At 41.0% G+C, this 12579-nt stretch overlaps 1 protein-coding gene across 2 annotated transcripts; it reads left to right on the plus strand.

The window, feature by feature from the left end:
- Positions 1 to 2481: 2481 nt before the first annotated feature.
- dctn4 (dynactin 4) lies at positions 2482 to 11498 on the plus strand. 2 transcript variants are annotated; one of them, XM_071916470.2, is made up of 14 exons: positions 2482 to 2672; positions 3320 to 3390; positions 3519 to 3697; positions 4036 to 4079; positions 4280 to 4387; positions 5731 to 5751; positions 6314 to 6387; positions 6702 to 6814; positions 7103 to 7212; positions 7319 to 7392; positions 8078 to 8132; positions 8788 to 8895; positions 9573 to 9670; positions 9765 to 11498. In XM_071916470.2, exons 1-14 carry the CDS (start codon positions 2538 to 2540, stop codon positions 9982 to 9984), a joined length of 1410 nt encoding a protein of 469 aa, XP_071772571.1. In that variant the 5' UTR covers positions 2482 to 2537; the 3' UTR covers positions 9985 to 11498. The 2 variants fall into 2 exon arrangements, with proteins under 2 accessions (XP_071772571.1, XP_071772572.1); XM_071916471.2 differs by lacking the exon at positions 5731 to 5751.
- The last annotated feature ends 1081 nt before the right edge of the window (positions 11499 to 12579 follow it).

A 12579-nucleotide genomic window follows, 5' to 3' on the forward strand; every position in this document is an offset into this window, starting at 1 on the left:
TGACTTCTGCAGGAGCCCACAGGCCCTTCTCCCCGTTGTAATCAATGGGGCACTGTTCAGATGTCGAGAGACACCACTCTCCTCCCACTCCGCGTCATTCAAATGGCTGAGAATGAAGTTAGCTGTCATCAAAAAGACACCAGAGCAAAGGAAATGACAAAGAACATTGTTGCTGACTCTGCCCACTGTTGCAGCTGTTTGACACACTCTGGAGAACAGATCCAGTGAATAAATGCCTGCACAACCTGCCACTGCAACAGCTCCTTCCCAGTGGCAATCACCCCATGCCCCATCCCCACCTCACACACACACACACATGCACACACACACACACACACACACACACACACACACACACAAACACACACACACACACACACACACACACGTCACCCTGGACTGGAAAACTGATTGAACCCTGCTATCTGCACATGGACACTGATATAAGCTATTCCGGTTATCTTGTACTTCACATATCTATAACTGTTGTGCTACACTGGGACAAATCTTCAGTTCTGAATGAAGGTTTGAAGTGTGTTTATTTTTAGTCCACTGTCAGACAGTAGTCCTGCCTGCACTATATGTGAAGTCCCACTATGTTTTAGATCAGGTCAGGTCAGGTTAAATATCTTTTTTTGACCTGGACAAAGCACGATCATGACAAACATAAAAGTTTCAGACCAACAATATAGAACATAAAACAAACAAAATAAAAATCACATGAAAGGATAAGTGCAAAGTCAAAATTCATTCACTCAAATCTAATCAGCAAAATCCGGGGTAAACTCCTCACTGAATGTTCCTCAAAATCCTTCATAAACCAAGTGTGACCAGTTCTTTCAGTTTTAATTCAATTTGCCTTGGCTTCCATGTAGAAGGGAGCAAAATACATAAAAGCTTTTATTGTCTCATTTAGTTCAGACCTTAGGAACAGACAGCAAAAACAACATGCAGACTGCAGAATCTAATTTGGAGATGTAAGAGCACAAATAATGCGGAGGCAGAATGGCGTTATAGATAAAAGTCTACAAGTTAATGAGCCTATGAGGGGACGGGGCAGCTGAATGAAGTTGAGCATACAATATACATAGTGTTTACAGTCACTAATAAACCTCAAGGTTCCATGATACACACACACAGTAAAATTGTTGCTGTTAATTTAACTCTGAAAGTGTAAAATCAACACTGGCATAATATTAGCTGCATGAAATAAGAGATTATCCCCAGGGCTCTTTAAATAACAATCTATTCTACTATTCACATAAGGAACTAATTCTGGTTTATGATGGTGCATAAACAGTCAATGGGCTCTTTATGAGGCATTATATACCGCTTTTTTGTTGTTTATATAGTCAGTAGTTATATAGTTATATAGATCTAGCAGTTCTGCCTTTATAACATCCACTTTCCTCAATAAAGGCTCTGATAAACTGCCAAAACATAAAGCCAAACAGTAAGTAGGTCTCTGTGTCTACTAGCCTATCTGTCACTGTAAGGACGCCTGGTGCCTAACCCACTTCACAAACATTATTCAGGACTTTCAGTAGAGACCCATAATTCAAATGAAACGAGAAAAAAAGAAAAGAAAAAAAGATTGCAGTGCTGGGACAAATCGATCTTGGCTGAATCTCGACATCATGACTGAATACGAGATGAGAAGCGTCATCTTTGCTGTATAGGAGAGAAAAAACTGTTGGTTTAATTTTTCATTCATGGATCATCTCGCCTCTCTGGGATCAGCTGTTGCCATGGTGAGCTGTGACTAGGCCATTATGCCCCGTGGGTGGTAGAGTCTCTTTCAAGGCCTCTTTTATCCTCTCTCCGTTTTTAGAGCACTTCATTTTTCCATATTTCACACAGTGTACGGGAACTTATTTCTCTGCATATTCCTCTGAGAATCCAGTTTCACTAGCTGGTTTTCGGCTGGTCTGATGCTGGTTTGGTGATGGTCAAGCTGGTAATAAACTGGCCTGGTTGAGCTGGTGAATCAGCCTGGTTAAGTTACAGACCACTTTGCTCACAAAATCATAACCATAGAGACCTGGTTGATTGATGCAACTTGTTGATCATAAACCAACTTGGCTTAGTGAAGCCCATTGGAAGAAGCTGGCATGGCTGCAGGCTGGCAGACCCACAGTGCCGGTCAGTTGTACATGCTGGATAACCAAATGTCTCACTCCCCTTTGATTTGGAACAAGTCTGAATACCAGACGTGAAGAATAAATCAGTGGCATCTTGGTACATTAATGTGTAGGCTAACGTTATATAACCAGTCACGTGGGTCTAACAAATACAGTTTTATAAGAGTCAGCCCCCAAGATTAATGCGTTTTGCCTAACAACGCCTCTTAGTTACAGATATAGCACAACACTCCACTGAATGTTGAATGCGTGTAGTGTTGCCGTGTGCATGCAGACATTTTCGATGTTCACCACCTGAGGTCGACATTCAGCAGATTATTATTTTTCCCAAAGACCAGACGACTAGCGATGACACCACGGCTAGCCTGAGCTTTCGGCTGCACTGACTGGACAGAGATGGCGTCCCTTTTGCAGCCAGATAGAGTTATCTATCTGGTTCGTGGGGAGAAAAAGATCAGATCTCCTCTATCTCAACTTTATTTCTGTCGTTACTGTAGTGAGCTGCGATCCCTGGAATGTGTGTCTCACGAGGTACGTAACGTTATTCTCTGCTGAGGGTTATGACAAGCTAGCTGCTAGCTACAGCTTCAGTTAGCTAGCTACTTTGTTGTTAGCCAGTTAGCTAGTAGCTCAGTTGCTTGCATTGACAGGTAGGTGGGGTTTGTCACATAACCTCGCCCACGGTGTGGCCAAGCCGCTTGTCAATCAGCATGTATTCAGCAGTCTTGCCATCTGATAGGCTGTACGTGATGTTTCCGTTGTTGTTACGTTAGGCCGAATATTCACAGCGCAAGTTAGCCTGCTAGCTAGCTGTTGCTACTATGTTAGCCTAGCGTCAACGTTAACTGATTAACGTTAGCTCATTTATTATGAATATCTGAATAAACGTCATGTCAGAGAAGCACATATTTGTAACGTTAGGCCAAGCTAGCTAACGCTCTCTGTGTAAAAAGTATAGCTTGCTTTTTAACAAGGCTCACAGCACAGACACCACACCCAGACAGACTGAACAAAGATGTTGATTTGATAACTTAGTAGTCAGTGATTGTTTTTTGTAAAGTTGATGATGCAGTTGCTAACGTTGCATCAAAGTTGCTCCCTAAAGACATGTTGTCAAGTGAGGCTATGAATTCACTGGCCGGCTACTCTGTAATCATGCTACTGTCTCTGGTATTCAGGTGGACTCCCACTATTGCCCAAGCTGCTTGGAGAACATGCCTTCAGCAGAAGCCAAGCTTAAGAAGAACAGGTGAGGCCTTGACCAAGCTACATATTTATACGTAGTTTATTATTTAATTGCATTTGCATCTTTCCAATCCCCTTCAGTGTGTTTGTAGGTCATCCCATCTAACTTCCCTCATTATCTGTGTGCTCTAGGTGTGCCAACTGTTTCGACTGCCCATGCTGCATGCACACCCTGTCCACTCGGGCCACCAACATCCCAGCTCCTCTGCCCGATGATCCCACCAAGACGGCCATGAAGAAGGCCTACTACCTGGCCTGTGGCTTCTGCCGCTGGACTTCCAGGGATGTGGGCATGGCTGACAAATCTGTTGGTGAGTCTCGATCTGTAAGGATGACAACACCTGCACCAATCTGATGTAATGTAGACATATTAATGTGGTCATATTACAGCACGCTCCCCAAACTTTGCTACAGTGGTGCTGCACCACCCAGTATGTTTTCACAGCCACCATGTGAAATTGTCAAACACTAAATCCAAATTTGGAGTAGTCAGTAGTCAGTCAGTGCCAAAACACAACTTTTGTCTCAAAGTCCTGTTATAATTCCTGAATCACACATCAGTTGAGGTCAAGAAGAAATCTTTTATGGTTTGTATCTGTTCCTTATGACCGTCTAAGCTTCCTGTTTTGGTATATTTTGTTCTCTGCAGCGAGCGGTGGATGGCAGGAGCCGGAGAACGCTCATACTCAGCGGGTATGTTCTCCCCTGTGGTCATTCAAATCCTCTCATGACTTGTTCACATGTTTCCTGATCACGAGTTATGTGGGCTATGCTGCTTCAGAACACTGTAAATAAAGGATGTGTTATGCTCATTCTAGTTTGCTCTTGTTAAAAGATCATCATTTGTGAACCATTGATAACTAGTCTCTGGATGGCATTTTTGTTCCCTACAGATCAACAAGCTGATAGAGTATTACCAGCAGCTGGCCCAGCGAGAGAGGCAGGAGAGAGACAGGAAGAAGCTGGCCAGGAGACGACAGTGCATGCCTCTGGCGTTCTCGGTACTCTGCACCCTCTGAGCCCGGCACTTACCTGGGCTGTTGATACTCGGCCTCTTACTCTATTGAAAATTGCACTCCTTGCTCTTTAACCTTTCTAAATGACAAACAGCTCTTTTCTCACAGCATATTTGTAATTAACAACATGTGTATGTGCTCTAAATTGGACACTAAAGTCATGCTTGTCACATTTGGTGTTTATTGGTGCTAATAATGGTGGAATATTCTGAAATTGGCAATATGTGATTCAGTAGACTGAAGTAGTGTAATGCTTGTTGTCAAATGCAATGCTGAGTAATTTCAGACCCCTCTAATGCTTAAGAGTCAATCTCAGGTAAATAGAATTGTATTAGTCCCCTGGGGGTAGTTGTTTTCAGACTCGGTGCAAAATATACAGTAGAAAAAAATGATAACATAATGTAAAAGACAAACAAAAAAAAATGGAGCAAACACATAAGCAGGTATCAATAGTATCAATAGTTGGTAGATAAGTTGCAGACAGTTTGTTACAGCGCAGATGGCATCCAAGAGCTAGTAGTTCAGCCTGCTGTCATCCAGGACCGCACCAGCTTTCTATGAATTGGAATGGCATTCAACTTAACACAAATGTTTTACCACATGGCCTAGAACAGTTCAGTCAAGATTTATGAACATGTGCAGCACTTTGTCTTTAGAAACCAGGAGACAACGACTCTCATCTGTAATATAACTGAGATGCACAGCCTGGTGATGCTCCATTAACAGTAAATTGGAGAGGAACTTTGTGGAATATTCATTTGCACTTGAAAGAGATTTATTTGATACAGAAATTGTACCCAAATCCCAATATCATCACCCAGGGTGCTCTCAAAGTAATGTTTGCTTCTTTCCCCAGTTCATTTTCTATGCCAGTGGTCCTCCCTCATGTGCCATCGAGGCTAGAGTATGATTGGCACACCTTAGACCAGAGAGGAAGGGAATAATTAGTGATATCAGCTGCTGTAGTGTTGCTAGGAATGAAAACCTGCACCCTCTTGGGCCTCGATGGCACACGTCGAGAACTATTGCACTATTCTTCTGTTTAGGGGGTCAAACAAACTTTTTTCCTCTGGGTTCTGCTGCTGTTACATTCATTAATGTTCAATAATGCAAACTAAGCTGTCCTCTGTTGTGGGAATATCACATTTAAATACTTAAATTTAGCTGTGATGTCCCGCAATCATTTTCCATCACTGATGCATTTCTGTTGCTGTTGCATGTCACCAGTTGCCACTAATGTTTGCTTAATCACTTTGGTTTCACCTGGTTCTTTATTCTCTCCTTTTTTCTTTGCTTATGCACACTGATATTTTGGTTTTACCCCCCAGCAACACACTATTCATGTGGTGGTGAGTTGTATTTTTCACAACTTGGGTAGTCTAATCGTGTACAGTAGCACTGTCTTCTCCTTTTCTCTGTCCTTGTCTAATCTGTTACTGAGTGACCTCCCAGATCACATGAATGTCTCCTTGGGTAAATTAGATTGATCCACACAATAGGAGCCTTTATGTTGGGTAGGGGGAGAGAAGGAATAGGACACTTTCTGTTGAAGTATGTAGTCAGTCCCAAATATTTGTTAATACTGATTAAGCCCTGAAGACTCAGTCTGTCAGACTGTTGAATCTCTCCCACTATCCTGGTCAGAAAAGCTCCTGTTTTGTCTCTTATCACAAGGCAAACAAGATTATCTGTTTTTGGCTTGTTCTGTTGTTTATTTAAAATGTCAAATGACATTTCTTCCTTTTTATGTTTAAAAGTTGTCATAAATTGCCTTTGGGGCTAAGACCTAGTGTTAAAAGTAGTCTGTAGAACACTAGCTTTAGAAGTAAGCAATTTTATAAATTGTATTGCCTCATTAGTATACAAAAGGCAGAAAGCCCTGACCCATGTTTTTTTTTCCAACTCACTCAGGAAAAGTATGGCCTTGGAACCAGACTGCAGAGGCAGAGGTCTGGAGCTCCCATATCAAGTCTGGCTGGACTCTCGTGAGTGTCTTTTGTCATATGCTGGGAAATGATGTTGTGTTTGACTTGACATTTGAAACATTTTGTTTCCTAGTCAGATTTACTGCAATTTAAATTATGTTGTGCTGTAAATGTGATGTGTTTTTTGAGGCCAGTTACTGTAAATGAGTATTGCTGCAAGCCTCAGTATGCTTTACACCTTCAGTTTACATTCATTGCCATTCATTCTTTCATTGATTCATTCATTGATTCATTCATTGATTCATTCATTAGAAGGTATTCATTAAAAGGTATATGATGAGTTTGTTGATAGCAATATATGTGTACTCCTCTAGCCTCAAAGAGGGTGAGGACCAGAAGGAGATCAACATTGAGCCTGCCCAGGCCCTTGATGAGGTGGAGCCCCTGCCTGAAGATTGCTACACCAGGCCCATCAGCCTACCGGAGGGTAAGAGCTTGTCCAGAACTTATTATCCAATGTAAATGTGTCCTGATGTGCACTTTCAACCAATAGATAACACTGTTTGGTTTGGAAATGCTCAGCTTTATGAGTTTAACTATTTTTAGCACATTTGACAAGGCCCATCACATGATGCTGTGTAATGCCAGTGGTTCATAGGTTCTCGTTATGTTCATTGACTTTGTACTGGAATGATGTTGTAATACATTATAGATCTTGTAAGACTCTTTTCTAATTGATGTTGAGTTGAATTGAAGTTTTGTGGCGTCCTCTTAGTGACCACGCTGCGCCAGCGGCTCCTGCAGCCTGACTTCCAGCCTGCGGGGGCGTCTCAGCTCCACCCCAAACACAAACACCTCCTGATGAAGCGCTCACTGCGCTGCAGGGTCAGTATCACTTAAGGGCTTTATTTTCCTATGCTAATCAAGGCTAATCAATATGTTTTATAGATCAAATTTACACTGAAATGTTTTTTTTACTTTCCTCCTCCAGAAATGTGAGCACAATTTGAGCAAGCCAGAATTCAACCCTACTTCAATAAAGTTCAAAATTCAGCTGGTGGCTGTGTGAGTATTGGTCATCAAATTCAAGTCTGTTTTGATTATATCATTTAACCTTCGCTTTAATTTTTAATCAGGTGTGGAAGTAGTTTGAAGTAGTTTAATTAAATTAAGATCCTTGTTACTCAAGCAAACGTAGCTCAATTAAATACTTAAATTAAATACTACATTTTGTACATGTTCCAAAATTGTCGCCTCCCAAATTAACTGGTCACTCATTTTGGCACTGTCCATAGAAATAGTATAGTAGTTCATTATCTGTCCACAAATTGTGAATGGTCCCTTTTAAATCATATCAGCAAAGATTGCATCAATTGTGGAAGGTTAAGTCCAGAATGTTTTTACTGTAAATTTCAGTTCTCATTGTACTCACTACTTTTACTGTATGTATATGTGAGTAAAATATATATGTATATATGTATATTTTACTGTATGTATATGTAAGTAAAACTACCGGAGTAAAATTTACTCCGGTAGAAGTAAAGGCATATACCTTAAAAAAAACTAGTGTTACACAAAATGTCTACTCACGTACAGTAGATTGTTGTTGTTTTCATAATATATTTTTTGTTTGTTTGTTTTCCACCTCAGCTTTAAATAATATGTTTGGATGCTGTCTTGATTGAATCAATCAGTGTTGGAATGTTGGGTCACAGTGTATTGATTGGCTTGCTGCCTGTTCTTCCCACAGGAGCTATATCCCTGAAGTGAGAATTATGTCCATTCCGAACCTCCGATACATGAAGGTCAGTATCCTCACTGGTTCTGGCACGTCTGGCTAATATGAATATATCATTTTCATGTTAATTAATCTTAACCTCAATGTTTGAATCTATAGCATGCTTTCCAAACAAAGTATTCAGCATTGTAGTGCCCTCAAGGACTGTATTGGACTTTTAGAAACCTAGTGGACTGATCAATAACTAAGCCTTTTTGAGGTTAGGGTTATTTACAATGCTTTCACACTGGTGCTCTTTGTTTGTGTGATATTGGCAATAGTTGCCATTAGCAGTGGTAGGAGAGGTCAGTAGGGATTGAAACATTGCTCTCTAAAACCTCATGCAGTTCCTTTCAATCTAAACTCATTATTACTCCAGCTAGGAGACATAAATCAAATGGCTTGCATATACAATTTAGAGAGAAATCACTTCAATATCCATTAATATGCACTACCTATATACTAACAAGTGCTAACAGGAGGCTGCCACTTATTTCTCAATAAAAATCAGTGGTGCTAAAACATTCGATAAGGGTGTAAAATAAAATAGACTTCTAAAAAAAAAAAAAACAGTCTGTAACTGGTGCTTTAAGCCCTGCGTTGCCATGTTAGTGAGGTATTCAGCCAGCCAAAAGGTAATTTGGGTTAAACAATGTTATTTTTTCCACATCCTGTCTATTCAGGAGAGCCAAGTGCTGCTGACCCTGACCAACCCAGTGGAGAACATTACCCACGTCACACTGGTCGGCTGCGAGGAGGGGGACCCAGATGACGTCAGCAGCACTGCCAAGGTTGTTACCTATAGTTGTATTTGTCCTAATGGGCAGTTGTTTTTGCAGAAAGTATTTAAAACAACATTATATAAAAACAATTATATTTTCACCCCTTGTATGTTCTGTATAATGATGCCCGTCATGAGAGCAGACATATTGTAAAGCTTGCTGATGTCTCTAATAGTCTAATTCAGACTGATGCAACTTGCCATGGTCCTGTTGCTGATTTTATCCATTGTGTGGAAGTGATTTTCTACAATTGAATATTTCTGAAACTAAACAACCGAATACAGATAAGTCTGAAGTTGTTATTATTGAGCCCACCAATGCTAGTGCTCAAATCCGTAACTATATTGGCCCACTCTCTACTAATGTATCATCATACTGTAGGAATCTCGGGAGTAATTTTTCACTTCAATCTAGGCCTGGAGAAATATTTTAAGACAGTTGTGTTTCATACAACTCCGGAGACTTGTCTTAACAAGGTATAGCAGCATAGCTGAACTAAGAGCCACGTCGACAAATACTTCAGCTCTCTTTGAAAACATCTTCACCTTTTTCCAAAACACATTAATCTACATGCTAGCAACTGAAAGGCATATTAGGTTGCAAATCTGGCTCTATGAGCTGTACTGTCAACACATCCTGTAGTCTGAAACCAATGAATGTTGAATAGTTTCTTTTTATTTTTGTAGGTAATGGTACCCACCAAGGAGCTGGTCTTGGCAGGAAAGGATGCTGCCGCTGAGTACGACGAGCTGGCCGAACCTCAGGACTTCCAGGATGACCCAGAGTAAGTAACCGCACACACACACACACACACACACACACATGAATGAATACGGTTTGTGTAGTAACTCTTAACCTGATCTCTTTCCCCCCTGCAGTGTTGTTGCCTTCAGGAAATCCAACAAGATTGGTTTCTTCATCAAGGTGATCCCTCAGAAGGAGGAGGATGCGGATGTCACTGTGTCCTTTAAGATCCGCCATGACTTCCGCAACCTGGCGGCTCCCATCAGGTCGAGCGAGGAGACCAGTGACGTCGCTACTGAGGCCATCTGGCTCACACACCATGTAGAGCTGAGCCTGGGACCGCTCGCTCCCTGAGAACAGGAACACACAGTTTCACAGCTTATTCTCAAACAGTCCCAGAGTCTGAGGGTTGGGTTCTTTGAACTCATTTCTTTAAACTGTGGGATTGATTTAATATAAAAAATGACTTCTGATTCTGCTTATTAATACCTAGGAACATAGTTCAGATACACCATTTATACAGCTTGTCTAGAAATGTTTTGTTGAGTTCAAGTGGCATCATCAGTTACATTGCACAACATACGATGGTTACCTAGCCTAGCTGTGTGTGCTGCTCAAGTTCTGAAACTAGATGAAACCATGGCTGACTGCAATCCAACTGACAAGCACCCTAAAGTTTAACTTGGCTTCATGATATGTTGCTAAATGCAGAACATCAAACAAGATGAAGCATTTGCGTCAGCATGGTCTAAAAATGTTGCTGTTGCTGTCTCCCAGTCCTAGTATTATGCCAGAACACATCTCGTCTGCAACTAACAGCTTTGACACACAACACCAGCTATCAGTGAAAAATCCCACACATTTGCTGCTGCTAGCATGTAAATCAATAAGTATTAATTAAGTTATCCTACTGGTACATAGTTTCTTACATGGCTAGGCAATGACAACAAAACAAGAAGTACAGACTGTTCATTGAGGGGTGGCAAGGTCTGGTAAAGTCTACATGCCTTCTCCACAGTTGACTTCTTTTGTTTGGCAAAGTGCAATGTTGTGGTCTTTTTATTGTTTTGTGCAATATCAGTTGTGGACTTTAACCTAGATCGATGGCTTTCATCCAAATACAAAAGCATCACAAACAGTTGTCATTATTATTCACTGTATGTAGCAAATAGCAGTTTCTGTTAAAATGTAATAGAGAGTGAGAGTAGTTCTTACAGACCTAAATATAACAACACTATATGGATTACAAGAAACTGTAGATAATAAATAAGGAGTCAAGAGATGAGCAGAATCAGAAATCAGAATGGACAAAATCCAAATTCCCTACAGTCCCCCCCTCGCCCCCCCGCTTCTAGCTTATGCATCTTCATCGTCATTTTCCAGTGATGACAGTATTTACTCGCATGCTACAACTTTAGTAAATATCACCTACTTTAGACAATGTCATTCTACAGTTACTGATGCTGTACTGTATTCTGTTCAACAAGGTTGTTCTCTGGGCCGAAGGCGGGGTCTGCCCAGACATTTAGGATTGTTATTTTATTATTGTCTCAAGTCACACAGTAACTTTATTGGCAGTATGGAAAGTATGTAGTAAGAAGCTCTGTAAATTATATTAATTATAAGGTGATCATCAGTTTGATGTCTGTAAACACTATCATCTATTCTAATAAAAAATATGTTCTGATGGTTTGAAGATTTCACTGACTTCAGTGTCAGTGGGTTTCTTACACTGCTGTCATATTTTTGGTCTGTGTGTGTGTGTGTGTGTGTGTGTGTAAACTTTGGATTTCACTCTTTGGTTTGTAGTAAGACAGAGCCTTACAACACAGTTCATCTTCTTTACTGGCTAATAAAATAATGTGATACTGTAACAGTTTTCTTTGGTCATTTATTTGTCCAGAATTGACATGACTTTCAAAGTAGGCTTCCTTTGGGAAATACCGTGTGTATTTTTCTTCATTTATTATGAATTTCTGAATCACTGCGGCTGTCTGGTGCATGCGGCTGTTTTTTGTGCTGTAATCACTCTCACCACTGGATGGAGCTATAGGCAAACTATTTGTTAGGGAGCAGGGACGCCTTGAGTTGACAGAACAAGACACTGAGCTAAGCTAGGACAGATGTGGGTGGAGACTCATTCTACAGACTGATCAATAAATCTGAACCTGTGAAGTGTGGCTTAATAGGTATTTAGAGTACAACTTTATTGGCCAACCAGGGCTGGGCAATTGTCTTTGGTCTCACCTCATAACATCAATTAAAAATACACAAAAATACACAGGTGGAACACAATTTGACCTTGCTAGTGTGTCTTGTGCTTTGGTTTGCTTCCATGTGTGACATCATTCTGTTCTGTGATTGATTGTTGATCAGTTAGATCTTGCTAGGCTCATTCTCTGTCCTTTGAGCTTGACTTCAAGCACAAGTCAGTGGCAAACCAATTAACACAGTGGTTGATTTCACAGACTAGGCAGGATGAACTCCTATCCCGATATAAACATTTTGAAGGGAATCCAAGCCTCAAAGCTGCGTGCTTTGAGGATGGACTGTCTACTTGTCAATATTAGCAGCAGTGGAATCTGTTTTTCTAGAGGTTACCATTTGTATTCAGTACTTATCAGGCCATTGCTACTGTACAAAGATGATACATGCATATGGGATAGTTTATTGCCTCAAAGAAGGCAAATCAGATACCTGATGCAGGCTTGTTGCAGTTCCCCAGTGAGGCCGTCTGCTGTGTAAACAGTCCCACACAGCCCGAGTAATAAAGCCGGGATTTTCTTTTATCTTGGGCAGATATAAACAGCTCAGGAGAGGGGCCTGTGTGAGAGTCATAAATCACCTCTGAAGATGAGGTAATAAAAAACACATGGGGGGGGAGCCCATACCACTGAAGCTCGACCCAGGCTCCCACTTCAGGCAGAACTGATAGCAGCAGTAGGCCTG

Source organism: Centroberyx gerrardi, chromosome 16 (assembly GCF_048128805.1).
Source record: "Centroberyx gerrardi isolate f3 chromosome 16, fCenGer3.hap1.cur.20231027, whole genome shotgun sequence".
Classification (NCBI taxonomy): Eukaryota; Metazoa; Chordata; class Actinopteri; order Beryciformes; family Berycidae; genus Centroberyx; species Centroberyx gerrardi.

Excerpts from the sequence above, each read along its gene's own strand:
- dctn4 (XM_071916470.2), top strand. The coding sequence starts at position 2,538 with ATGGCGTCCCTTTTGCAGCCAGATAGAGTTATCTATCTGGTTCGTGGG. Across the intron at positions 6,815-7,102 it reads GCCCATCAGCCTACCGGAGG|TGACCACGCTGCGCCAGCGG; the intron begins GTAAGAGCTTGT and ends GCGTCCTCTTAG. Across the intron at positions 7,213-7,318 it reads AGCGCTCACTGCGCTGCAGG|AAATGTGAGCACAATTTGAG; the intron begins GTCAGTATCACT and ends TTCCTCCTCCAG.